Source organism: Coturnix japonica, chromosome 18, assembly GCF_054131305.1.
Source record: "Coturnix japonica strain WE chromosome 18, WE-NBRP24, whole genome shotgun sequence".
Classification (NCBI taxonomy): domain Eukaryota; kingdom Metazoa; phylum Chordata; class Aves; order Galliformes; family Phasianidae; genus Coturnix; species Coturnix japonica.
The window spans coordinates 9695304-9722419 of NC_140680.1; the positions used below are offsets into that span (position 1 = coordinate 9695304).

General features: G+C 48.4%; 2 protein-coding genes across 2 annotated transcripts in view; both read left to right on the top strand.

Moving 5' to 3' along the window:
* The window catches only part of UBTD2 (ubiquitin domain containing 2), a 42175-nt gene extending 34039 nt beyond the window's left edge, over positions 1 to 8136 (top strand). Inside the window, exon 3 of the mRNA XM_015876283.3 lies at positions 2294 to 8136. Within this exon, the coding sequence (XP_015731769.1) occupies positions 2294 to 2691 (398 nt within the window). The 3' untranslated portion in view covers positions 2692 to 8136. The remainder of the gene's footprint in view (positions 1 to 2293) is intronic.
* A 3146-nt stretch (positions 8137 to 11282) lies between these two features.
* The window catches only part of STK10 (serine/threonine kinase 10), a 40593-nt gene continuing 24759 nt past the window's right edge, over positions 11283 to 27116 (top strand). Inside the window, exons 1-2 of the mRNA XM_015876295.3 lie at positions 11283 to 11777; positions 21399 to 21563. Of these exons, the coding sequence (XP_015731781.1) occupies positions 11622 to 11777; positions 21399 to 21563 (321 nt within the window). The 5' untranslated portion in view covers positions 11283 to 11621. The remainder of the gene's footprint in view (positions 11778 to 21398; positions 21564 to 27116) is intronic.

Below are 27116 nucleotides of genomic sequence, written 5' to 3' on the forward strand. Positions count from 1 at the left end.
GTTGAGACTGGGTGATCTCAGATCCCTTCCAACCCATTTATGAGGCTCTGCTTCTGTGATAGGGCTGTGCAGTTTTTATTGCAAGAGGTTTCCACTACGGTGTCTTGAAGAACAAGAAAAACAGACCTAAAAACACACACCCACACCTCCAAGCTGGCTGCTCCTTCATAGGATTCTTTATAATATGACTTATCCGACGATGATTAAGCAATCGAATGTTTATAGCGTATGCTTTGACCTTGATGTGAGTTCAGCTGGGCAAGGATGTAAACGATGAATCGATTCCGCAGCCAGCTTTACTCCATTGTGTTGGAAATTTGGATCTACTTCTCCAAAACAGGGACACTCTTGTTGAAACGCACGGCTTTTAAAGAACGATACAATTTTAGCTGCAGTAGCTAAATTTAAAGAACTGTTGGGGTTTTGGCTCTTTCTTTCTTTCAGCGGCAAACTGCCTGCTTGTTTCTGTGAACCACCATCCAGAATTTAGTGCTGTGCCATTTAGGAAATTGATGAGGTGTATAGAATGAAAGGAACGTTTTAAAGCTGAAGGCTGAGGACTTCAGGCCTTACTACATAAATCACATGCAAAGTATCCTGAAAGCTCCAGAGCCTATACGGTTTTGATCAAGCTGGTTTGCTCGGAGGTTCATAAATGATACAAGGCTGCCGTATTTCTCTGGACTTCCTTTTTTGCTTTGTTTTCTCAATAAATGCCACGGCAGTCTTGGCGCTACTGGTATGAACAGGAAGGCTCCAGAAGTGGCTGATCCTTTAGTCAAACATTTCTTCCACGTCTTTTCATCAACAAAGAAAAATGTTAAAAAGTGGGGGACGCATCTGTCTAAAAGACAGCGTGTATCCAGCGTATCCCCGAGTTAAACAGTGTGCTCACTTTGCTGATCAAACAGCCAAGTTAAAGGGAGCCCACTGTCAACATGGAGAAGCCTCCAGCCAAGAAAAGGAAAGAAGCATCAGCCATAATTTCTAACAAGGAGCAGTTGGGTGTTTGCTGTGTGCAGGAGTGCCGAGTCAAAGCGCTTCTTTAACTATTCCATAGCTCAGGGATTTGGCTTCTCTTCAAAGCCTCCAACTACAAAAGGATGGGTGATGTTGCAAGGGAATGTGCCCCCTCTAGGGGCAAAAATGTGGAAATTCGCTGGAGCAGGTAAAGCCAAAGCACTGGGGAGGCATTTCCTTGGAGTGGGAATATCTGTGTTATTTTTAACTCCACTGAGAAGGGATTTCTGTTGTGGCGGGGATGCAGTTCCCTTGGCATCTCGTTTCCCTGGCTCGCTGCAGGCGGTGACGTGTGCTGTGCGTAGCAGGGCTCGTTTCTTGGCTTCTGACACTGCAGTCGTAGGATGTTAGAGAAACATGCTGCTGTTTTTCCGAGGTAGCTCTTGAAATGCCTTCATAAAGGGTGTGTTTCATACGGTGTTTAAAAATTATCCGCTTGCATTTATTAATTCTGCAAGAGTCGTAGTTCTTGAGCTGTTTAGTGTGTGTGGTCTGGCTTGAGTAGGGAAGGATGTGCTGTATTCAAGGCAGCACAGCAGTTCCTCATCTTTAATAGCAACAGCCAGGTTATCCCAGGGAACCTCTCAGGAGCCCGAGGAGATGGAAATGACTCCTGACACTACAGGGATGTGGGACTGCTTTAAATCTGCTCTGGTTCCGTGTGTGCCACGTGTCACTGCTCCAGCAATGACACCGTGCTCTGTTTGGAAATGCAGAGTTGTCCAGCTTGGGTGGCTGTGTTTGTTTTCTCTGGCAGCGAGCATTAAAACATAGAGCCTATATGAAGCCATTTCAGCTATTTCTGAATGTTTGATTAATTACAAAGTCTCTTCTTTCTTCATAGTGGTCTTTTGCCTCTAGTCTTCGCCATTTTGTCTTTTCATAACTCGTGTTTGGGATCATGTAATTCATCCCAGTAGTATTTTCTGGATGTTTGCATGCCCTAAATACCAGGCTGTGCTGCCAGCGAAATGCTCTTCTCCATGGCTCATGTAGCACACAGCTCGCTCCATCTCTTCCTTCTTGCTGAAGTTTATCAGCTCTGTTTGGAGGGTTGGGTACGTTTGGGGGAGTGCTTCAATTCAACCCCGAGTTTCCATGTGGAAACAGGTAGAAGCAGTTCCTAATGAGAACTTGAGGTTGATCCTTTAAGACCTCAAGTGAGGCTTAATCAGTGCCGTAACAGTGGGGTTAATGCTCCAAAGTGTGACTGCTTCAGTTTTAAACTTGAAACACATCCACTCTCACTGTTTCCTGTTCTCTTACCCCTTAGGTGCTCTTACAGAGTGTTACGATGAACTGGGCAACAGGTACCAGCTCCCCGTCTACTGCCTCGCTCCACCCATCAACATGATTGAGGAGAAGGGAGACCTGGAGACTCTGGACATCCCCGACCCACCGCCCAACTCAGGGCATGAATGCCAGCTCCGTTTGCGCCTGTCCACAGGCAAAGACCTCAAACTCATGGTCCGCAGCATGGACACAGTGTATCACATGAAGAGGCGGCTGCATGCGGTGGAAGGAGTGGAGCCCAGCAGCCAACGCTGGTTCTTCTCGGGTCGGCCACTTGCAGACAAAATGAAACTGGAGGAGCTGAAAATCCCAAAGGACTACGTGGTACAAGTCATTGTGAGCCAGCCCTTAGCAAACCCAACCCCGGTGGAAAACTGATTTCTGCTTGTTTATCGATTCTCCTTCTCTCCCTCTCTGTTGTTGGGACTGGTTTTCACTGCCCTGTCTTCTTTCGTTTTGTCCTGCTAATGGATTGGTTCCAAGAATTGACCAGCAAAAATTCCATCTGTGATGGAGATCTGCAAAAACAAAACATAAAAATATAAACTGGCCTTTGGGGTTTGCCTGATCTCATATTTAACACAGCAGCAAACAGCAGACGGTGACGGCGAAGAAAGGAGTGGGGAAGGGAAGGGAAAAGGGAGGGCGTGCAAAGAGGGAGGGACAAGGTTGTCTTTCACTTGAACAATAAAAGCATGTAATGATCCTTAAAACTGTAGGTGGTGTCCTGATCCACGGAACGAGAGTAAGAGAGCACTTTTATTTAAAAGAAAATTAAAAATGGATATTTCATATCAGCACCACCTACAGTTCAAGCAAGACTTGCAGCCGCCCTGCCTAGGTCCTGCTGTGTGTTGTGGGGATCTTGCTGGCTAACCCAATGCACAGCTTCGTTCAGGTGCTGCCAAGGCACTGCCAGCCCTGGGCAGGGAGAGGGGCTGGGGCTCAGTCCCTGTCCTCCTGGCAGCTCCTGCTGTGCTCAGCCCACACAGTTGTACATTCCAAGGTGGCAATGCAGTCCTGTGCCATTGCTGGCACCAGCGCTGGGGACGCAGCCTGCTGGGGCCTTAGGCAATAACTTTGTGAAAGTATACTCCCATGTACTGTACTGTAAACCTACAAGACTGACTTTGCCTGAAGTTTACTGGTTGACTGGCACCCGGGTATGTGCCTGCCGCAGTACTGTATAGCACTCAGAGCATTAAAACAGACTTTGGACAAGCTAGCTAGGAGGAGGGGTGCGCTGGTCTGCAATTAAGGGTGAGGTGCATGACTGCTGTCTGGTGGCATCGGTATGCCTGCTGCAATAGGTTAAGTGCAGTTATACCCAAATGCAATGGATTGTAGCCTCCCCTGCTCCGTTCTGGAGGGCTCCACGTGGAAAATGGTAAGAACACAAAAGCACACGAGTTTCAGCTTTTCCTGCATTGTTTGATGTCATTCTCGGTCTGGAGGCAGCCTCACCAACACACAGTGTGGCTGTGGTGTCCAATCAACAGTACTTTCCCTTGGGAATATAAGAGGAGCCCTTGTGGCAAAGGACAAATCCTTGTTTAGTCTCAAAAATCTGAATCTGACAAACATACCTGGGGGGGAAGAATCTGATCATTGGTTACTTTGGGTAGAGATGCACTCTGATTCTCGGGCTTGCCTGGCAATGCCTTTGCTTGAGACCAAATCCGCTGCTCCTTTTAAACTTCATTTCTCGTTTGCTTGTTTTTTCAGCCATCAGTGAAATCACTCCTTCAGCTCTGACAGCTGGCCAGGTTTGATTTTTTGCACTGATCTCTGCCTTCCCATTCTGAATCTGCGATCTAAACCTACAGTTATCTCAGCTCATATTCATCTGCTGGTGAAACTGCTGGGCTAGGATTGGCCATTTGAAACCTGATTAATTGCTTAGAATTCCATTTGTCCAGCTCTGAGGTAGTTTCTTGCTCCCCAAGTATCACTGCAGAGCCAGAAGGACCCCGGTACGACATGGCGATTCTTACCCAACAGAAGGAAGCAGATGCAGGTAATAGGTGCAGCCAACTCTCACCTCTTGGAAAACAGATCCACATCTTACATGCATTTCTTCTCTATCCCAAATCAGCTTTTATTTTGATCCTTGTATTATACACTTAGATTACCTTACAGCTCCTTAAGTCCCAGTTTTGTGCAGGATGATGGAAGCTTAATGGCAGAGCTGTGCAGAAAAATCAGTTTCTGGTTCTCAGAAACACCCAAGTGACTTTTTGCTTCTTTGTTGGTTTGTTTTCTTTTTAAAGATTAAATCAAGGCTGGTAAATACTAACCTAGAACACCGGTTTTCTATTGTGGAGTTTTTTTATGGCAGGTCTGCTTTCTTATACTGGGGTTTTGCAGCCAAATCTTTTGCATTCCAGAGGGGAAAATAGTTATTTGGTATATAAACAACTCGACTCTCTTTGATTTTTCACTGGTCAAAGGGTGGTTTTGTGCCAGGAAGGCTCTACTTGTTGTGTAAGGCGCAGTTGTACATCTCCATATGAGTGTTCGCTTCCCTTCAGTCCTTACTGGGAAGGGGAAATTGTGGCAGGTGATTAAGAGAGAGCAAAGCTAAAACCAGCGTGAGCTACTTTTCGAAGGATATATTTTGGAGGGGTTTCTTTCTCATTCAGGCCATTGTCACCATGTCCAGCTTCTGAGATTAGACCACATAGGAACTAGGAGACTTTGTTCTTCCCTTCTTGCCCCTCTTAGAATGGCATCGGTTGCATTATGCTGTCCCAGATGTTCTGTGTTAACTGTTTTTCTGGCAGGTTGCAAAGCGATGGTCTGAAGGCTGTGCCATGTGTGAGCTCTGAGCAGAACAGAGGGCTGGTTGGTGAAGGTGCTGTGTTCATTGACCGCTGTGTTCTCTGACCCACTCTCCTCTCTCCTGACCATTAAGCAGCCAGAACTGACAGGAGTTCAGTGGTAGAAACGTTTCTACAGGTGGCAGTGAAATCTTTTCATTTCTCCTTTATAAAACAGCAGATGTGCTTGTTAGCACATACACTGCTGGAAACAAAGTTTACAAGATTTACATGCAAAAAGAATTCCAAGTTGCAAATACATATATATATATATATATATAATAAAAATCATTAAGGAAAGCATACAGCATGTTGAGACTAACTTATCCCTTGTATATTCCTGAAGGCTGCAGTATGCAATGATATGCAATGAGAGAATGGTCACTTCTGTCTGCAGAATGCTTTGTCTTTGTGCTCCGGGATGGTCTGCAGTGCTGATGCCAGTGTAGGTGACCCAGGTTGGGTTCACATGGAGCTCATGATGGTTCCCAGAGCAGGGCAGAGGGAAGGGCTTGTTCCAGTGCAGAGCAGGGGAGGCATGGCTGAAGTGAGTCCAACCAAACACTGGGATGCCATTCAGCTCACAGCCCCACGGACAAGTGGGACAAGGGCAGGTCTGTGGCTGCTCATATGGGGAGGATGAGAGGAACCTGGCAGCGCTGCCCGTGTGTGTGTAGCACTGTGGGCACACACTGAGCTCAGTGCTGCTGGCAGCCTGGGCTGTGCCGGGCTGAGTGTGATGCAGCCACTTTGGTGATGCACACAGCCACGAACTGCAATGCCACGTGCACACGAGTGAGGAGAAATAGGACTATGGTGTTGTGGGGTTTTTTGTTAAGACTGTCAGCCCTTTATGTCATTCCTGAGTCTGAGCTGAACCAGCAGATGACATTTTTTTTTGCTCTCTGATGTTCTTCAGATTTTTGTACCTTCTCTTGTTGCTTCTCCTTGACCCAAAAGTGACAAACCAGTAAAAGCCCGCACTCCTGGGCAGCAGGGAATGGAAAGGACAGCAGCACTGTCTGCTGGGAGCTGCAGGACAGTGGATGCTTGCAGCAGGGTGCTCCAGGTCTTCCATAGCCAACTGGCAGCACTCCTGCATGGTGCTCTCTGCATTGGCTGCTTATGCATAGCTGTGTATTAGCATCCTGCACAGAGGACACAGCTGAGAATAACTGCACTATGAATGTTCTTAGTTGTCTGGACACCTTTATTCTCTGGAGCTTGGAAGACTTACTGATGTGAATCAGCAGTGTAACGAGTTGGGTTTTTAATAGCCACTATGCTGAAAGTCATAGAAATAACACAGCAAATGAACTCATCCAGCAGACAGAGAGCAGCTCCTCCTTGCCTTCCACAGCGAGCTCACAGGTTGGCTTGGAGAGGAGGGGGGGATTTGTTGATGCAACAAGGCAACACGTGCAGCACAAGCGGCAGTAGAGCAGATGGCCAATTGACAAAAGTATTGCTGTAGTACGACATGCTCCTGCATATATATCTATTGTTAGTAAGTAATGTAAAAAGTTCAACGCTACTATTAAAGATCCTGGTTTGTTGCCACAGCGGGATGCTTTTAGCCACGGGATTTTGAAAGCATTTTGGCTGTGTAAGTGTTGGCAAACTGAATGCTGTACATTCCTCCATTCCTGTCTCATTCAGAGACGCCGGCAGTAGCGACATTTCTGACTCCTCATATTCTCTAAACTCTTTGCTGTGTCACTGTAAATACCTTCCAGACTCCCTGCACCTTTTGCAGATCATGTTAATGTTGGGGGGGAGGGGGTGGGAAATGAAGGATTTTTGTTGGCTTTTTCACTGCGCTGCTCATTCTGTTGAAATAAAAGGAGGCTCTGTTGGAAAGGGGTTTTCCTCCTTCACCACTTCCCCATAAGCCCAATCCCTGCTGGCTGGCAGCTCTTGGGCAGCTCGTGCTCCCTGGGACAGCATGGAGAGGGATGCTGAGAAAGGAGTTGCTTTGGGGATGGGGGATGAGCTTCCTATGCTCTGCAAACTGGTTTGGACAAAACAAAACCAAAGCCTCACATCCCTGAGGTGGTGGTGGTCTGCCTTGCCAGTTAACCATTGTAGGAAGTCTTTGAGCTAAACTTGGCAGCCATGCTTCAGTCTTCTCCCAAAGAAGATGAACGTCCTGCTTTATATCTGCAGCTGCAACGCTTCTGTTGGTCCCTGGCTGTATATACAAGTCTGCCTGCTTCCATTGTCATAAAGAGTTTTTGACTGCTCTGTTCTGCCGATGGCTCTCCTCTTCCACGCTTCATCCATTCAGATGCTTCATAGCCGCATGTGTGTGTTGCTCTTGTTCATAGGAGATGGAGATGGAGCTCCTTCCATGGCAGATGTGGCATGGCACCGAGCCTACAGACATCAGCAGTCAGAAGATGAGATGTGTTCAGCTTCGTTCTGTAGACTTTGAGACTTGTCATAAATGCTGGACTCTCTGTGAAGAAATATGTTCCACAGGACCTTTTGTTGGGTATTTATCCGATAGATCTCCATGTTTGTATCCTGTACAGACGGTAACCATTTGATCAGAGCCATGGGGCAAATAGAGAACTTAAAATCCTGACTCCTGCCTTAAAACTCTCAGCTCATCTCGAGCTCTAGAAATTCTGCACCTGCCCATCTCGAAGTCCATTTCCTTAGGAAATTCCAGTCCAGTTAAAAGGCTGGAGACAATTAAAGCAAAATTAAAACGAATTAATTCTTAGCTGACGGCTTTATTAAAATAACTAACTGGTCTTGTCGTAAAAACCCTGATTGTGCCTCTCAAGTCCAGGGAATGTCCAAAAAGCGGAGGTGGCTTTCGAGCAATGATTGGAATGACAGCATTAACTGGAGGTTCGTAAGACACTCGCTTTCACATGTCCTGAGCAAGAGACTTAGGTTTGTGTCCTCTCTGCCTCATGGTAATGGCTTTCAAAGATGGCTGGTACCATCAGATTTGTACTTCTTGAATAAATCTCTTCATTTTTATGGTAAAAAACCTTTTGTACGCAGTTTGTTTGTGTGTGCCACGTAACAAGGAAGTGTCCATATTACTTAGGGCATGGTGCTGGAGCTGCACTGACACGGAGAGGACGTAATTCCAGCACAGCAAAGACAAGGGAATCCCAGCAATGTGACCTTTCTTATTTTCTCCCCTTGTCCTTTTGATAAGCTCTCTTGGAATCAAACACAGAGCTGTGTAAAACTTGCTTTCTAACTTCTCCCCCCTCCCTGGCTCATTTGGTCATTGAAGAACTCCCGGCCTGCATAAAGATGCTGTTCACATCGGGTCACTTTCAATGCATCCTGTGTTTTTGTTGTACCTCTGTTCCTTGGCTGACATATGGCGGTAGCGTGTGCACATTTTCAATCAGTGGCAAAGCACAAGTAGGTTGTCTTTAGGCTGTTAAATTACGTGATGTTTTTTTAACCACCATCTTCTGCCACTGAGAGCAAACCATCATCACCTCCTCTTGGGTTGGAAATGCTGTACAAAATTTCCTGTACTGAAAACAGATTTAAAAAAAAAAAGAGAGAAATTCTTCTTTTCCTGCATTGAAAAAATAAAAAGTAATAGTGGAAATGCGATGCCTTAAGGAATCAACACAGCCTTGGTTTTCTTCTTGAGTTTATCCGATAGGGCTTTAATTCTGAATGGGAACCTTGCAGCTCTCCCATGACCTCCTGATACGGCATGATCCCGGTTGGGGGCAGACATCACACTGAGCAACTCAGCCAAGAGTGGTCACAGCCATGGCTTGGTTGGACCCAATCTTCTTCATGCTCTTCCCAACCATAATGGTTCTGTGTTGCTGTGTGACAAAGTCCTTCGCCAGCAGTTGTGCTGCCCATGGAGAGCCCAAACAAGGCAGCGCCCGGAGGGACTAACCACCTCATAATTACATTAGCTGGTACGATGTCTTCATTCAGGTCACCACTTCGTGGCCTTGATTAATTGCCAAATGTGTCAGAGGAGCATTTTGTGAGCCACGTTGGTCAGAAATGGTAGCACAGCAAACACTGCAGTGCTTTGGGTTTCTCTTCATCTGTTTTCCTGGTAGAATCAATGTGAATGATAAGCAAACAGGTTTGTGACTTGCCTGAATTTATATGTGTATATTCCTTTTATGTGTGTATGTATATATTCCCATAGAGAGAGATTATACATACATGTAATACATATGCTGTCCCTGGAGGTGTTCAAGAACCATTAAGATGTGGCACTGAGGGACATTGTCATTGGGCTGGGGTGGGGGTGGACATGACAGTCATGGTGGCCTTTGCCAACCTTAATGATGCTGTAATTGGAGTGTGGGGGAAAATGCAACTTATAGAGCTGTTATATACACCTCTTTCATTCCATTCCAGCTAACATGGAATGTAATTAATGTTTATATTGTGACAATAGTGATAGTTCATTGTGCTCTGTCTGACTGCACAAAGTCACATGGAGGTTGGGGAGGTGGGTGATGCGGGTGTGCTGAACATGCATCATGGGGGGTCAGCAGCTGAGCTCACAGTTTCCATCCTAATTAATCCCTTATGCTACAGCCTCACAGCTTCATTAGGGGAGGTCTGTAACAGCAGCGTGTTTGGAGGAAGTTGAATGCTGCGATGCCATGTGTAAAGTGAGAGGGGAAATGCATTCACCAGGATGCTGCATCCAAGGGGTAAACAGCCAACGTTAAAGCAGGAGAAGCTGCCTCTCTGGCTTTCTATCCACATGGCTTTAATTAAGTGTCTGAGTTAACACAGAAAGCAGCGTTTCCTTCAGTCAAACCACTCCTCATGAGCAGTAATGAGGACGCAGGGACTGCCTGACCCCCAGGCGTGTGCTGCTAATGCAGAGCAGAGAGCAGCATCCCATTCGTTTGGGGTCTGTGAGCTGAGCCCAGAGGGGAGGAGGAACAGGGCTGCACTGCTCCCAGCTGAGGAGGGGGCTCCCATGGGGGCTGCTGGGAGCTGCCCGCTCTGGCTCGCAGGATGGTCACAACCCACTGCTGCCTTCTTTGACTTTGCTTCTCCTGGATGTCAGTGCAGATCAGTGCAAACAGCCTTGGCTAATCCAAACTCAGAGAGACCCCCTTGCACCAGCTCCTGTCCCCTTCTCCAACACGCTGCTTCCCAGCTTGCTCAGGAGAATTGGGTTCCAGCTCCTTGCCTGCAGCTCATCCCGAACATGTTACAGGCTCATGGGGCACCTCCCTGGCATGTTTCTCCACCATTCCATGATGGGTTCCAGATGTGGCTGAGATTCATAACATCTGGATCTGGGCATGGCTGGGCACAGGGAGAGCAGAGCCTTCACAGCCACATTGCACAGCCAGCTCACAGCATCCCTTTCACCAGGCAGCCCCAAATAAGGGCCAGCACCAAGCATGACACAGGGCAGGTCCTGCTCCCTGCAGGAGGGCACAGGGAACTGGTTCTGTTTTGGGGTGGAAAGGTTTAGGAGAAGACTGTGAGCACTGATTTCCTGCTTTAAGGAATATGATGATGCTGCCATGATGATGCTGCCATGCAGAGAATAAAGGTGACCTCACCTGCAGGAAATCCCAAGCTGCTCCAGAGCTGGGGGTGCCCACTGAGGCTGAGCTGGGTGCTGCTGCCTGATGGAGAGAAGGAGCGACCTGTGGCTGTGAACAGCCTGACACAGAAAGCTGCTGGCAGGACACCTGCCTGCCTTCTAGCATGGAGCACGGCTGGTTTATGGAAAGGATTACATGGTGAGGTTGTGGCAGGACTAAGGAATGAGTATCATTGAGCCAGAATCCCCTTTTGCCCTATGTTGCTGACATCTTGCTTGTACAGATGTGAAGACCTCCCTTATCACCACCTTTTGTGTGTCTGTTATCAGCTCACTGCGGCCAGGAGCTGGTTATCGTGTCTGTACAGCACTGGAAGCTGACCTGGGGGCTCTGCGTGCTGCGGGGACACAGGGGACGATAACAATGTAAAATCCAGCAGGATTATGGGCTGTCAGAAAGAAAAGGAGTGGGGAGGAACACCTTCAATGGAGTCTGATTGGGAAGGTAGATGATAGAACGAGTAAAACGACCATAGGAAAGTCCAGAAGACTTTTAGGAATAAACTTCCCCGGCTGCACCGTCGGCTCTCTCCCCTAGATGTCCCCATTTAATACTTGATTTTATAGCGGCTTTTCAGAGGGGCTTGAAGTTTTTCCAATGGGAGCGTGCGGACCGGCACCGAGCCGGATCCCAACCGTGCTGGCAGCCGCCCATCTCAGCCCGGCTCGGCAGCGTATTACAGCACGGTAGTGCCTTACCGTGCCGTGCTGAGCCGGGCGGGGCGGGTGCCGGCCAATGGCACGGGGGGGCGGCAGGCAGGCAGGCCAGCAGGTGGAGCGGCTCCGGCTCCGTGCTGCCCCGGGGTAGGGAGCCGGCCGGTTGCCGGTAGTTGGTCGGCGGTGTAGGTGGGGAGGGAACCGCCGTGTTCCCGGCTCTACGAGCGGCCCCGACAGCAATGGCTTTCGCTAATTTCCGCCGCATCTTGCGCCTTTCTACCTTTGAGAAACGACGTTCCAAGGAATACGAGCACGTTCGGAGAGATTTGGATCCCGGAGAGGTGTGGGAGGTCGTAGGGGAGCTGGGGGACGGAGCCTTCGGCAAGGTCTACAAGGTGGGTGCGTGTTCCCAGGCACCTGCGCTATCTCCGCGGTGCTGCCGGGACCCCAGCCCCGCATGCTGAGCTGTGCCCGGAGCCTCGGGCTGCATCTGCGCGTCCCACCGGGCACCCGTGGGGCTGGGAGGGGGGGAAACCTCTTCTTCTGTAAGCGGGGGCAACGGGAGAACTTTTAGTTCAGTAGGACCGAAGTGCAGCCGTACTTGGGGCTGGGGCAAGGAGGGAGAGAAGCACTTTGTCTGTCTGTCTGTCTCTTTTTCTTTTTAAAAGAAACTTATTCTTTTTTTTCCTTCTAAACTGTCAAACTTCGAAACCTTGCCAGACTGTGGGAGCAATGAATGGAGAGCTCGCTGGGAAGGCAGCCGTCTCGGGGCTGCCTCCAAGTTTTGCGAGCCTCCAGGGGGGCCATTATGTGCATGGAAGCTCAGTGAGCAGAGCAGCACAGCAGCTCCTTCCGATGGGTACAGTGCTGTGACAGTTTTACCTTTAGGTTTCTAAAGGCCAAATACCAAAGCGGACTTTGCTCCCCAGAGCTCACCTGGTTCGGGATCTGCGCTGCTCAGCTCTGCTGCCTGGCAGCTGGGGAGGGCGGGATGCTGGGGCTGGGACTGGGGTTGGGGCTGGCTGGAGGAGCAGGTTGGGTTCCAGCTTCCCTGAGCGAGCTGCCCTGGTTACAGAAATCGTTTGGAAGTGGAGCTGTGAATGAGCTGTTTGGCAGCTGCTTTCTGGCAGGCTCTTAAGAACGTTCAGCAAGGTATTGCCATTTCAGAGCTGAGAAATGCAGTGACCAAGAGAAAGGGTGAGAAGGGAGCTGGCTGTTTGCAGGCCAGGACAACGCTCTGCCATTTATTTTCTCCATTTATTGCCCTGTTATTTGAGAAAAACTCTCTAAAAATCAGACTTAAAGTGGAAATCTTTGGTGAAGGATCCGTTCTTTTAATGTGCAATTGCTTACAATTGTGACTTAATCTCTAATATATTTATCAGTTTAAAAGTGGCACCTGTGTTAATTAGCTGTTCTGTGACCCGCTTGCTTGGTGTTGTGTATTAGAAACCACTTTGTATATAGCAACACTCACCCTGGCCTGGGTAATTATTTGCTTGTATTTGCTTAGGTTGCTTGTGCAATGAAAGGAATGAGGTAAACACTGTAAAGTAGGTTAATGGGCTTCTGAGACAAATGAAGACTTGGAGGAACACCTGATTTATTTCTCCTCTACTTGAAATGTGTTTCCCATATCCAAAATAGTGAACTTTAAGAAACAAAATAACAAAAAAAATCCAACTTTATCAGTGGCTGGATTGGGTATTAAATGCATTGTCAGACCTGAACGCCTTTGCTGTGAACTCCAGCCTGACATGACATTAAATTATGGTGGTACCTGTGTGCTGTGCTGTCAGCCTGTCAGACAGCAGCACCGCTGTGTCTCCAGCTCATTCCATCTCCTTCCATCCCCTGTCCAAGCTGAAGGAGGACGTGGGCTGTAGCGCGTGACGCAGTGCAGGCCATGTGGTTATAGCCCAAAGTTCACTCTGTCTGCAGCTGTAATTGTACTTTAACAACTAAATCTAGACTGCTTAAGGCACGGGGTGGCGGCTCACCTTGTGACGAAGGAGTGGGCTGTTCTGCTTCATCGGTCCAGTTTCAGTTCTCCATCTTTGAACTGTGCCCATCCTTCATCTTGAAGGACACGGTTGGCCTTTAAGAGCTCTTGCACAAGATTTGGTTTGTTTAAGAACCCCAAGAGATTCAGGTGACACATTACTATAAAGCCTTGTTTTAGCTAATAACTGGTCGTGTTATTGCAGAGCTGTTTCCTGCCGTGTTAAGGTTTAACTTGCCTATTGTCTTCCTTTGTCTTTCCAATCTGGAGCACGACCCCAGTGATGATGTGTATAGGATGGTGACGTGAAGGATTACGTTTGCTGCAGTGCTCTGCTCAGCTGCCAGCCAAGCCCAGAACAAACAAACCAGCCCTTGTACACCAGGAAAACGTAGGTGGCCGAGGTGCAGTGAGAAACTGTAATCATTCTCTTCAACTTGCTTTGATGTCAATTTGCTTTTCACACCAAAGCAATCATTCGGGGCGTTTGTATGGCGGTGAGAGCTTCAGGATGTTTGAATGAAGTTCCTGCCTGCCCTCCATCCCGCAGCACGGGGATGTGATGTAAGCCCTGCATCCTGCCCTGCCACCCCATGTGTGGGACCTGTGCAGAAAGATGGGATTTATTCGTACAGGGAATGGTCTGAAACACAACAGGAAAGCTCCGTGCTGGGAGACATTTACATTTTGGTAGAAGGGAAACTGTGTTTATTGGAGTGGGTTTAGTTTTTATGATGCTGGGTTTGAGCTGAGGGGGGAAGAAGGGCCCAGCTGCACAGTGCTGGTGTAGCTGCATTGCTCAGTGCTTGGGGAGCTGTTCCTTGGTCTGCCCAGCATAAAGATGAACTGGTTTGACACAAAAAATAGGATGGGCTTGATTTCAATGTATGTTAATTACAAATAATCAGCTCTGTAGTAGAGCCCGAAATGGATATGGTCGGCCTTAAGAAACACACAGGCAGTGAGAACTACAGGGATTCCCCTGTTTCTCTATAAAGCCTGCACTCCTTTCCCCAGCAAAAGGGGACCTGATTGTATGAGGAAAGAGTGAAACTCGCTGCAGAGGGTAATGAAGCTGAAAAGTAGGATGGGGGTGGGGGGAAAACTGCTGCTGCTTTGCATTCACTCTATGAATCCTTTGGTCTTGGTAATTCCAGTGGGTGTGATGAGGCAGCGATAGCGGCCCACAGAGAGCAATGCGCTGCGTTCCAGATGCACTTAGTTACTTTCTTCACCCAAAGTTCATTAAATTAGTGACCTGCAGCCAGTCATTAGGCTGGTGGTCAGGAGCTGCAGTCACAGTGTGAAGTTTGCTGAGCCCCTACTATCAAACATACAACTAAATGCAATGTAAAACACAATGTCCTACCTCCGGAACCTTTTGTTGGCAGCAGGAATGGATGCACCCTGGCTCTTACAGGCCTTGGTGAGGACAGGGCTGGCTCTTGCAGAGGCACAGGCTCTGCTGGAAGGAGCCTGCAGTTTCTCTGCCTCTCCTGCATGTCAAACTGTGGGATCCTTTTGCTGTCCCCACACCTCTTGTTGAACATTATCTCCTCTCCCCAGTGCATGCTGATGGGGTGCTGCCCTGATAACCCTTTCTTCTGGGCTGTGGGGATGGGATGTCCCCTCTATGCAGGGCAGCCTGCAGCTGCCAGCACTGCATGACACTGGGGCTCTTCATCTGAACCCTCCATCAGTACCTCGGTGAGCCTCTGGTGCTGCCCTGCTATCTTTATTAAGATGCAGCTTCAAGAGCTGTGTGTGGGTTATCTGATGTGTTAAGGCAGCATTTAGTGTTTCGTTGATAGCCCTAAAGCTCTGCTTTGGATAGGGGTGGTGCTGAGAGCTTCTCCTAAAGTGCTTCACAAAGAGGAATGAGAATACATCGCTCCTTTACTGAGGGAGCTGTGGCCCAACGGTACTAAACTTGGTTGACCTTTAAACTGGATTAAACTTAACGTTCACTTGAAATGCGCTGACACGGGCACTGCTCCATCCCTGCTGATGGCAGAAGGCTGTTTGCAGCCATGCCGAGCTGTTGCTGTGTGTGCAGGGGGAGCAGGATGGCTCTCCGTGCCCTAAATATTTTGACAATGATTTTTGTGTCATGGCCCAGAGCTTGGCACTGCTGCATGGGGTGGGCAGCTGCATGGGAGGGAGAGCTCAGAGCAAGGCACAGGCTGAAAACCTTCTTATCCGTGTTGAGCTTTCTTCTTCCCTCAAGTGGGTTTTTCTTCTACTTCTGGCTCATGTTAGCACGATGCAGCCAGCTCAGGTTGTGATGCTGTGTATCAGCACAGAAGCTTCTCACCATTGCTTTGGACTGTCCTGCTGTGCCTGGGTACAAGGTTCAAAGCACTGCACAGAGCTTGTCTGCTCCTCAGCCAATGCATTGATGCTTGGATTTGTTGGCACCTCCTGCCTTCTGCTGGGCTGCTGCTGAGCCTTTAAGGCAGGAAGGGTTTTGTGTGCCGTGCTCTGGTCACTTTGTGTGTCTGTATAGAAAAGAAGTCCTTGGTCACTGCTTGAACTCGCTGCCAATGTTCCTTTCCATTGCACCCAGCATGTCAAACCAGAGGAAGAAATTTCTGCATTTTTACTAACGCTTTTCAATTTGTTTTGCAAACCACTTCCACTTCCCCTTAACTCTTGCTAAAGCATTACCATAGCTACCAGAGCAGAAGTGTGATGGAGCCCTCCTGCCCGGCCTGGTGCCCTTATGGTGCTGTGTCTATTAGGGATGCCAGGTGCATGTAGCTCAATGGCTTCAGCAGTGTGATGTGCAGAAAGGATCGTTGTGTGTGTGCTGCATTTGGCCCTCTGTCAGACAAAGCAGCCTGCTGGCATCCTTTCCTGTCTTGTCAGGATAAGGCTCAGTGTTATTTCCCCAAAGGCATGTATTGCACCTGAAAGTCATAACTCACAAGGTTAAAATGTCCCTTGTTGTAAAGAGGTGTGCTCATGGGAGGCTGCACTTGAGCTGGGTGCAGCATGCGAGGCTGCAGGTGTTCAGACAGAAGGTTTGGATTTTGGGTGGTCCTGTGTGCAGCTAAGAAACACGCACAGTCATCCTTGTGTCCCTTCCAGCCTGGGACATTCAGACAGACCGAAGTGGCTCAGTGGGGCTCATCAGACATGAAAGTAATTTCAGCTCCCATTGACTATTTGGCAATAATAGGAACACTAACTTGAGCCTGTCTGCTCTGTGTTTCTTGATGCAGACAGCTCAGGCAAAGCTCATTGGAAGGCAATTAATCATTATGCTATTCCCGAGAAATACCTAATCATTCAGTTGCTTCCATGCAAAGACATGCAACAGGAATTTGCTGTGTGGAAAACCAAGGTAGGACCATCCATCCCCAAATGCAGCATCCACCGTAAGGAGGCCGAGGGGGGCTTCTCCCTCTTGGTTCTCCAACTCAGTAATACCTGAGGCATCAGCTCTCACAGCACACAGAGAGAAGGGACAGAAACATGACTGCATATCATTGCAAACCAGCTCTGAAAGGGTCATCCCAGGCTCAGGAAGCCTCCAGGGTGCCATGCTGGTGAACAGCACATGCAGAACTCCTATGGCAGCACTTGGAGCATGCTGGCTGCTGGCTCCATTCTTTGTCACTGATGGGTGAGAGCTCACAGGGACGTTCCCTGTTTCCCTGTGCCTGCCCTTGCAGTGTGCTGTGCCATGGCAGGGCGCTGCCTGAGGAAGGACAGAACAATCTGCCTTCCGGCAGCGTGTTCTAAAAGAGCTTAAAGTAGTTCCTGTGTTTGTCAGAGCCGAGGTTTCACAACAGGCTGAGTCATAAGCAAAGGCCAAACAGCCCTTTGTATCACCTGAACAGCCACCTCTCACCCCCTAAATCCACCAAGTGGGCAGCACTTTCTCTACACCTCTGCCTCCAAAGAGTTACAGTGCTTGTTCCCTGGTGTTCCCAGTGTGTTTGGGAGCAGGATGCCCCACACCCATCTTTGTCCAGAGGGCTGCAGCAAATCCTTCCTCCTTCTTGCTTTGCATCCTGAATCTTGGCTCCTGGTTTGGCTTTTTGGAAGTGGTTTATTGGGTAACTTCGATTGGATTCGTGTTCTCCTATGAACTGCGTGCCCCACTGCTGTCTCTGCACAGACCTGTCAGGCTGTGTCTGCGCAGTGCATTGATTTGCAAAAAGGCACATAGGGCCAGAAGGGTATTTCAGGCTTTAAATGCCAGGACTGTAATGAATCCAGCTACGGCTCCTCCTGGGCACTATGCTGGCAGCTGTCTGCTCTATATTTTGTGCTAATTAGCACTCCAGGGACAAATAATCCATGGCATTAAAATGCCCAGCAGTGGAGGAGATACACGATGGAAGTGGATTTTTACTATTTAACTATTTTTAGTTGTAACTGACCAGCCGTAGGTCACAGCCTGGCATCAAACAGTTTCTGTTCTTGGGATCTCACCAACTTGCTGCTTCTTTCTCTTCAGCCCACAGATTTCAGTGGAAAATCTGCTGGTCTGGGAAACACTAATTCATCACAGTGTGCATTTGGGGGTGTTTTGTGCAGGAAATGAAACTCTCTCCTCATCTCTGCGTTTTCTAGAGGTCATTTTGAATGCTGTAGCTGTCTAACAAACTCGCTGCTGGTGAGTCAAGCTATGGTACTCTCAAGTCATCTTGGTTTTCTTTTCCTTTCTATTACTGCCTTTAAAGCCCAAAGAAATGAAAAGATAGGGAAAACAGCTATCGTGAGATAAGTTCTCATTTCCATTGCTGCGAAATGAGGGCTTCCACTCCATGGCAGCTCCTGATGGGGGTGAAGCTGTAGAGATGCAATTGTCTTCTTCCAGCTCTCAGAGCCTCGCACCATCCCCTCTATCTGTAAGGAGCACTGCCCAGACCAGCAGCTCATGGACTGGAGGTGCAGGTTGCTGCTGTGTGATTGCTGGTTTGGCTTTTTGAGGCTGGAGCAATCTGTAGTTTGCTTTGTGCTGGCGTCTTGGGGCAGGTTATGACTTACTGCACAAGGACAAGTAGAAATCAGAAAAGGCCTTTAAGCCCTAAAGCATCTTTGCTTGCCTCAGGTGTTGGAAACTGGCTTGCAAAGATAGCAGTGTAAGCATTTGGCAAACTTAGCATCCAAACAAACCTTCCTGGAAGAATATCTCTGTTTTAATATGCTGTATGCAGGAAAATAATAGCTGAGAAGCTGGAGAAAATTGCCAGATGTGACTTACAGAGACCGCACAGCACACTTAGCCAAAAATTGACATTGCCTGTATGTAATGCAATGCAGGGCTGTGACACACACACTCCTACTGATGGGGGACAGCTGTCTCTTGGCTGCTGCAGGACTGGCATAGTGGGAGGGTTGGGGATGGGCAAGATCGTGGGCAGCTTGGAAGGGGTCAGCAGTGCTGCCTGGTGGGATCTGGGTGCTCTCAATGTGTGGGGAGAGGTCTCCTCATCATGCTGGAGGAGCTTTGTTGTAGTGAAAGCCAACTTGTGCAGCTCGTGGGATCCTGTCCCTTGCAAAAATGCAACCCTGGTGTCTGCCAGGTCACAGCAATGGCCAGGAAAGTGCTCTTGTTCAGGTCAGTCCTTATCCACGGGGAAGGGCAGCAGCTGATCACACTGTGAGCATCTGTAAGGCCCCAGAATTGCTGTTCTTATACTTAAGAGAACTCCTGGCCTGTGCCAAAGGCGCGTGGACCTCATGGCCCTTCCTGCTGGCCTTGTATGCCATGTAATGAGGCACTGTGCTGAGCCAGGCGAGTCGAGGGAAAAACAACTCTTGCTCTGTGGTTCTGCCACCAGCAATGTGACTTCACCCACTGCATGTTTGGACCGAAAGCAAAGCAGTGTGCTAACAGGCTCATATCTGGAGAGGAAGCCGTATCTGGAGGTTGCTGGGCTACTCACTGTTAGTAACACGGGTAACGATGAGTAAGATCAGATTGTGGACTGCGATTGCACCCCTGCCCACAGGCTGCTTTGCAGATCTGTATCCTTCAGACCTACGTGCACAGCCTCTGCAATGCACAGCTCCGTGCCAACCAGGGCTGCTGGGTGCTGGGACCATGGGGACCATGTGCCTGGGGAGGGCGAGCAGCCTGGGCCATCAGGGCCACCACTCCCTTGTTGGTAAGCTGAGACCCTGGGGCTCCATTAGTGCCTTTAGGGCCCCTGAGTCCTGGCCTGGGCCCCACTGGTGGGCCCATGAGGTGGCTGGCATCCAAGGGAAGCCCCACCTTGTCTCACAATATTTACTTTCCCTCCTTGGCTCCCTCCCAGGGTGGTAAGTGCAGAGCAAACATGGTGGGGCACTTGGTGTGGAGCTTGGGAAGCACCATGCATTCCCTGTGCTTGTTTCTGCCCCGGCATCTTGCCCAAGCCTGCCTGCTCTCCTCTGGTAGATGTTGGCAACTTAAGACACAAACTGGAGGGGAAAAAATTCCCACAAACCCAACAAAAAGTTATTTTCTTCTGAAACAAGCATGAGCTGCTGTCTTGCACTTGGGCAGCAGGCCCAGGTAGGAATGGGTTTGTACCCTGTGGTAAAGACACAGCGGTTCGTGCCAACCAGTGTGAATTCAGCAGTCAGGACCCCCTTATTTTCCCTCTTTCCTATATGGCTTTTCCCTCATTCCCTCCTCGTCTCGCAGTCTGGCTGGTAATACACAGCAGCGTTCTCACCTAAGCCTTGTGAAACTCTTCAGCGGGGCTCATGGTGTTTACACTAGGAATTAACTCTGCTGTAAGCTCCCATGTAGGTTTTGCAGACTCAAATACATAAACCACAAAGCAGTGAGAAACATCCCAACTGCTCCTTCAGCGTGAGCAACCCCACCTTGACTTCTGCCTTGGGAAGCAGTCATGAACCTAGGAGGAGCAGCATGGAGGAGGGATGGGGAGTAAGAAAAGGGATTGAGCTGAAGTCATACAAAAGAGCTCCCCCGTGTCAGTGGAGGAGCAGAGTGTGTGAGCTAATGGGGATTTCTTCTGTTCCTCAGCCTGCTGATTCAATGCACTTCTGGGAATGGCAATCAGCCCCTGAGTCAACTTCTCCATCTCGCCCCCTCTCCCAGCCCGTGACGCTCTGATAGCAGGAGCTCTTTGTACAGACTATCTTGCAAACACACCCTTTCTGCATTTGGTTGCAAATTTTTTTGCAAATGTTGTGCAAATTTCCAACTGCAAAATGTTTATTGGCCCTGACTGTTTTGCGGGAAGCAAATGGACATCAACTGAAGAACTCCTAAATGGTTGTGTTGCATGGTGTCTCATGCTGCATTAGCAGCCTTCTTCTGGTACGTAGCATCTACAGGCAGAGCAGTTCCTATGTTGGTGCTCTCTTTCTAGGCAGTGAGTGATGCTTGTGGAAGGGAGGCTGGAGGTGATGGAGCTCACTAACCCTGTGTTGCCAACTCTTAGAACAGTGGAGTTGTTCTCCCCCCAGAAAGGAGAGGGAAAGTCAGCAAGGTTTCCCAAGCAGCAGGACAAAGTTTGGATATATTTCTAGGTATTAGGTGAAGCAGGTTACAGTGAACAGGTTAATGGGACTGTATGAAATAGTGAGCAACCTGCTGAGGTTCTCTTAATGTGGTCAGAGCAGCTTACAGGAATGCTGGACGGTCTTCAGAAACCAAGACAGATCCTTCTTGGTGCTTTACCTGCATCATCCTGATGTCTCCATATTGTAGGAAACTGTCCTGCTGAGGAAGAGGAATATAGGGAGTGTGGTGATGGTTCACGGCTGTACCGTGAGTTTGGTTGGATTTTGGAGCTATTGTCTACAATATGATCAGAGAACCTCTAGATTCTGAGGCTTCCATCTCTTCTTACAGTACAAACAAGTGGAGATATCTCCTTGTCAGTGTTCATCCTTTGTCTGAAGCCTTGCCCAGGCCGGGGAGAGCAGCAGTGCATCTGTAGGCTCCCATCCTTGTGTTGTAGATGGTACTGGAGGAGCAGGAACTGTGCAGCCTCTGTGTGTTTTTTCCTCACCTGCTCATATTGGTTTTGTCTTGCAGGCTAAAAATAAGGAAACCGGTGCCTTAGCAGCTGCCAAAGTCATTGAAACAAAGAGTGAAGATGAACTGGAGGATTACATGGTGGAGATTGAAATACTGGCGACCTGCGATCACCCACACATCGTCAAGCTGCTGGGAGCCTTTTATTGGGACGGCAAGCTGTGGGTAAGAGGTTCTTCCTATGTGTGACCTGTATGATTGTCTGTGTCTTGCTTGGTAAAGAAGAGATGGGTAACTCACAGTGAAGCAGAACCTTTGGAGCACCTTTGAGCATCAGTGTGAATTAGAAATGACTCGCAGACTGTGCTCTGCTTGCTGGATTTTCTTTGACAGGCAAACTGTCATCTAACTAAAGCCATTTATAAATAGCCCTGGGAAGATCAAGAGATCTTAACTGTGAAGCAAAACTCAGAGTTGTTAGATTTTTCACCTTTTGTAGCTTGAAAAGGTAGAAAACGCAGCGCTGATGAGAGCCTCTCCTTCCCAACCACCCCTTCATTTGAAGGATCTGATGAAAGTATAACCCCATTTTTTGGTTCATGTGTTATTTCTGGCTCTGTCTGTAGCACACAAAAAAGCAGGTGGGCACAGGGACACCGGATAGAAGCCAGCAAGCTGGTGTGAGGCCTGGAACTTCATGCATGGCTTTCCTTTAGCCCAGCTGGTACAGCCTGTACCCACCCCTGCTCCCCAGCTCCTGATTTTCTATTAATTCCTTAGTGCCAGATGAAGGTCAGCATGGAAGGCACCTTCCCAGCACAGGTACATAACCCCTTGTGTATTTGTGCTTGCTGGATTCAGATAACTCTCTGTACATGAGCTGTAGCTCACTGCTTGTCCTGCCTGCCCAGAACTGAGGGCAGAGCCCAGGCGGAGCTGCAGATCTGCCACTGGAATAACAGCTCATACCCAGTTTGTTCCTTGGTTAAGCATTGCTGCAGAAATACAGTTGCACTTCCTTCTGTGTGTTTCCTTGCTTTGAGACTGAATGCTGTTAGAAGGCCTTCTATTTATATGGCTACTAATCATGGTGCTGAGATGCTGGGCATGTTAGAGAACAAAAGTAAATATATGCTATTCTAAGGAAGTGTAAGGCAAACATCTTTCCTAGGAGGGGACTGAGTATTTGGACAAGATTGTGATTGCAGCCAAATAAATCCTGGCAAAATGAAACAAGCAAATGTATAACGAGCTGAGGTGAGAGGTGGGGCAGGCTTATATTGCACTGAGTTCTGCTTTTCCCTCCCCAATCTGCCTGTGTTACACACTTTGGCCTCACCGACCCACTGAAATGTCAGCCCCCTCCCCTTTCCCTTCCACCTCCTTCCTGCAATAGGAAGCTTTGCCTTCCTTCCTGAAGGGAAAATGGATTGCAGATCTCTTCTGCTCCGCTTTTGTCTACAAAGTGCTTTGTAATGTCATATGCTCGCCGACCTACTAAAATTAAACAGCCTCTTTGAATCTAATGGAACAAGAGCCTGCTGTATGAGGCTGTCCCGTGAGGGCAGACGTGACAGCCCTGGCCATTGTTTTGGAGAGAGGATCGTTCTCTTTATTTAATTATTTGAGTGGCATTTCCATTTCAGTGCTCAGGCTGTTCCTATTAATGCTGTAGTGTTTTTCTGGCTTTAGGGGAAGTAAATGCGCCAGCCTCTTATACTGCTGGAAGGTTTCTATTTACTCTCAGGCTTTCTCTGAAGTCAAAGGTTTTTGCTTCTTGGTCACCAGCACTGCAGGGGAAAATCTGCAGCCATATTTAAACGTCTCCTCATCTGGCCTTCTCCATCCCACCGTGATTTCTATCCATGCAGTCACTCGAGCAATGCTTTTCTGGACCAGGATGGGTGTGCAGACCCTGCTTCGGTTTAGGCTTCCTGTGGCACAGACGGTGTGTGTCCTATGGTTTGCAGTGCAGATAAGGCAATGTTTGGGGCAGGAGCTGTGGCACACCCTGACTGCCAGAGCTCCAGATGTGCCCAGCCTCCCAGCTGGCAGTAGTGCCTTGGTCTGAATAATTTATGGCTTGATCTGCACCACAGGCGGTCTCAGCTGACAGTCCTGAGAGGTGCTCATGCTTCATCAGTCTGTTGCTGACTCCTGAGTTTACATGGAAAATATAAGAGGAAACCTGGCCTTCTGGGGCTGCTTGGACCCCTCTCTGCCAGGCAGGGCCTGGGGTCGGTGTGCTGTGGGTAACAGAAGGGGACTTTCAGTTTTTGTGGTGCAAGAACCTTCCTGTGCTGTCTGTCCTGTGCTTATGGTGGAGGCAGAGCAGCCTTGTGCTGGCTGAGAACAGCCCAGCGAGGCTCACAAAACTGCAATGCTGGGAGCTCTCGTGATTTTGTTTTATTTTTATTATAAGCCCTGTGGCATTTGATGTTCTTTTGCATAAATCCCAGCTGCTGGAAATGGGGGCACCAAATGAAAGCTGAGAATCTCGAGCTATTAAAGAAAGAAAAAAGAGTCTGGTTTAAGTCCTTGTGGCTGTGTCACATTGTGTGTGTGAAGTGTGTTGTAGAGGCTGGAAACACAAAGGCAGACACCCCCACCCACCTCGTGTGCAACTTAAACAAGGCTTTTTTAACATCATTTTGTCATTGCAAAATGTGACCAAGGTGTGGGTTTTGAATGCTCGGAGTTAATGGTACCGAATTGGTGCTGATAATATTTCGTACATGGGAAAGGAAAACAACAAACCTCGCGTGTTCTCTGTCCCTCTTGAGAGTTTGGGTTTCTTTGTTGTGTTGGTTTGTTTCTTTCTTTCCACAAGAACGCAGACTGAGACCTCAGAGGAAGGAAAGGCCCTTTGATCTGCTTGTGAGCATCTCTGCTGCTTCCGAGTGCCTCCTTGTGCAGACAGAGGAGCAAAGAGGAGATGGGGAAGGAGGGGGGGTCTTGTTTGGATGTGTGAGGAGGTCTGTGCTCCCAGGGCTCCATGGTGTCTCCACCAGCAGCATCCCTGCTGCAGAGCCTGTCGGGATGCTCCAGCACCAAGGCTGTAGGGTGCTATGGAAAATAGTGTCATTTGGCCACAGGCATTTAATATATGACTCCTCCAGTGGCTGTATAGCTTTTCTAGTGAAGCACGGGGGAATTCTTTCTTCATCCCCACTCCTTTTCTATAAACCGTGGTTGCTATAGCAAACGGACTTTAGAATAAACAGATGTTTCCTGGAAATCAGAGCAAAAATGGCTGTACCATGCAGGTAACCCTGCCTGGCCAGGGCCTTCTGGGGATGCAACAGCTTTGTAGCCACTCTTTGTACCTCAGGTAAGAAGGCACTTTGCATTTTCTATGGGCAGGCTCTGACCTGTTCAGCCGGGGACTTTTTGGATTGTTACCCCTTTGATATGGATGTTGACTTGGACATTCTTGAAAATCCTGTATTGTGAAGAGATGCTCATTACCCCATACACTAGACTGCTGGGCTGCGGGAAGCGTCTCCGCCTTCTAAGTCTCTTAAGTTGAAGTATCTTTTCTTAAAAACAAACAAAAAAAAAAAAAGAAAGCTGATAGCAGCATTGGGTTCCTTAAAGGCTTTGCTAATGGGGTGTGGTTACAGCCTGCAGGAGCAGCCCTTCCTAAAGATGTGGAGTTCTGAGTTCCCTCCTGTCCCCCTTCCTGCTCTGAACCAGGCACAGAGATGGGGACAACAGGCTGTGAATGAGAGCTGGAGCTTTTGAGCTGCTGGCAGCTCTCTGGAAATCCTGTTGTGTTCTTTCTCTCAAAGCAAGGATTGACTTGAAATGATTTTGATAATGCACCAGGGATGACTTACACAGCAGGCGTATGACCATAGCAAAGCCAAGTTCAAGAGCTCTTCTACATGCAGCAACATGATAACACAGACTAGAAAATAAGCCTTTGTGTATCATCCTCTATAGGAGATAACGTGGCAAGAAAAGGTTAGTGAAGCGCTAATAATGCCTTGTGATTACATCCCTTTGTCATATATGCTGTGGAATGCTTTCATAAAAGAGACTAAGTGTCATTATTCTGGTTATTAAAAGAGAGAGATGGGGCACAGACAGGAATTTGCCTAAAGTTTACCCAGCAGGTAAATGATACCTGGGAATGAGTCCTGAGTGCTGGATCCCAGTCTGGGGCTCTAACCATAAGGCCATGGCTTTATGAAAAAGCAGCAGACAACAAGCCTGTAGGCAAATTCACTTTCAAAGCTTTTCCTAACTTTGTTTAGGAATGAATCTCAATGAGCCACATTCCCACTGGGCCGGCTTACCAAGGGAAATGCTAAGCAATTGTGTTTGCATTTAAATGAATATTTATGAACTATACCTGTGTATAGGAGACAGTGCCTTCAAGCACAGCTATGGCCAGGGATGAGTGACAGGCTGCAGTTTTAGACATCTTTTTTTCAGTCAGATATAGTCGGAAAGTTGTTAGCTGTGAGGGAGGGATCTCACTCTGCAGACCTTATGGCCTCCAGTGGTTTCCACTGACTTCAAAGCCTTTCCTGAACAGTTGCATAGCAATAGCTCGTCCTATGCGATGGATGTGGGCCTCTTCTGCTGTCACGCTGGGCATAGGCTGAATGAAATACTGCTTGCTGTCTGAAGATCATTTTAGCTCATTTTAGCTATTTGTATCTTAATAGATTCTGTGCTTTTTGCTGCTCGCTAAATGCCGTTGGTGAGCAGGTTGAACTGAAAATGCAGATTGAGTTGGTGGGAGAAGGGGCCCTCAGCCCCACTGCTCTGTGCCTGGGCAGACAGCTGTCACTCAGGGGGTTTTTCTTGTTCCTATTGCCAGGGAGAGCAAAGTCAGAAACTGTGAATTCAGAGGGATCGCCTGTTGTGTTACTGAAAGAAATGAAATGCTCTGGGTGCTTCCAGCAAAGGGAAGAATGCTCTTTTGCAATATCATAATGGTTGTCCTAAACGTAGTTCTGACTTGCTCTACCAACATTTCAGTAGCTGCAGAGTAGCCAGGGGGTGAGTGTTAGTTGAAGTGAACAGTTGTTCATCTCAGAGTGATGTAGCTGTGACAGAACCCGTCTGCAGCCTCCATGCCATCAGCAGGAACCTCTGTGTTCTGGAGGAGAACGCTGTGCTCCCTGCCTTTGCTCTCAGTAACTCCATAGGACTTGGGTTTCCTTACTTACTGCCCTGCCTCTTTCCCTCTTTGCCTATGAAGACAGAGCTTTTTTTATTTCAAATATTTTTTTTCTGTAGGTTATTTTATTCAGAAGAGGGAAGGGGAAAAAAAAAAAAAAAGGTTTATTATACTTAAAGCCTCTGAATGGTGTCCTTGTCTATAGGGAAAATTGGCGAGCTTGGAGCACTCTCTTACAGAGAGCTAATTATTTCACTTCCACCTACAGCATACTTGCTGTGTCAGACAAGCTGCTGACATTTGTTTTCTCTGTTGTACCAGTGGATTGTTTGATGGCACAGCCAGCACGTGGTATTCAGGGTAACATGGTGCTGGGCTTCTGTGGGCGCTCATCCACCCATGGCTGCTGGGCATGGCTTGTGAGCAATCCTGGTGTGCAACCCTCTTTCTTACAGCCCTTTGGCACTTGTGAGGCATTAAGCCTGGGGCAGGCACTGTGATAAGCAGGCAAAGTGATGTGGCTGGAGCTGTGGGCTGCAGGCTGGCTGCAACAGCAGGATCCTCAGCATGGTTGTAAACAAAGCCATGATGTAAAGGAGATAAGGATAGAGGAGACCAAACAATGCTTAAGAACCACACATCCC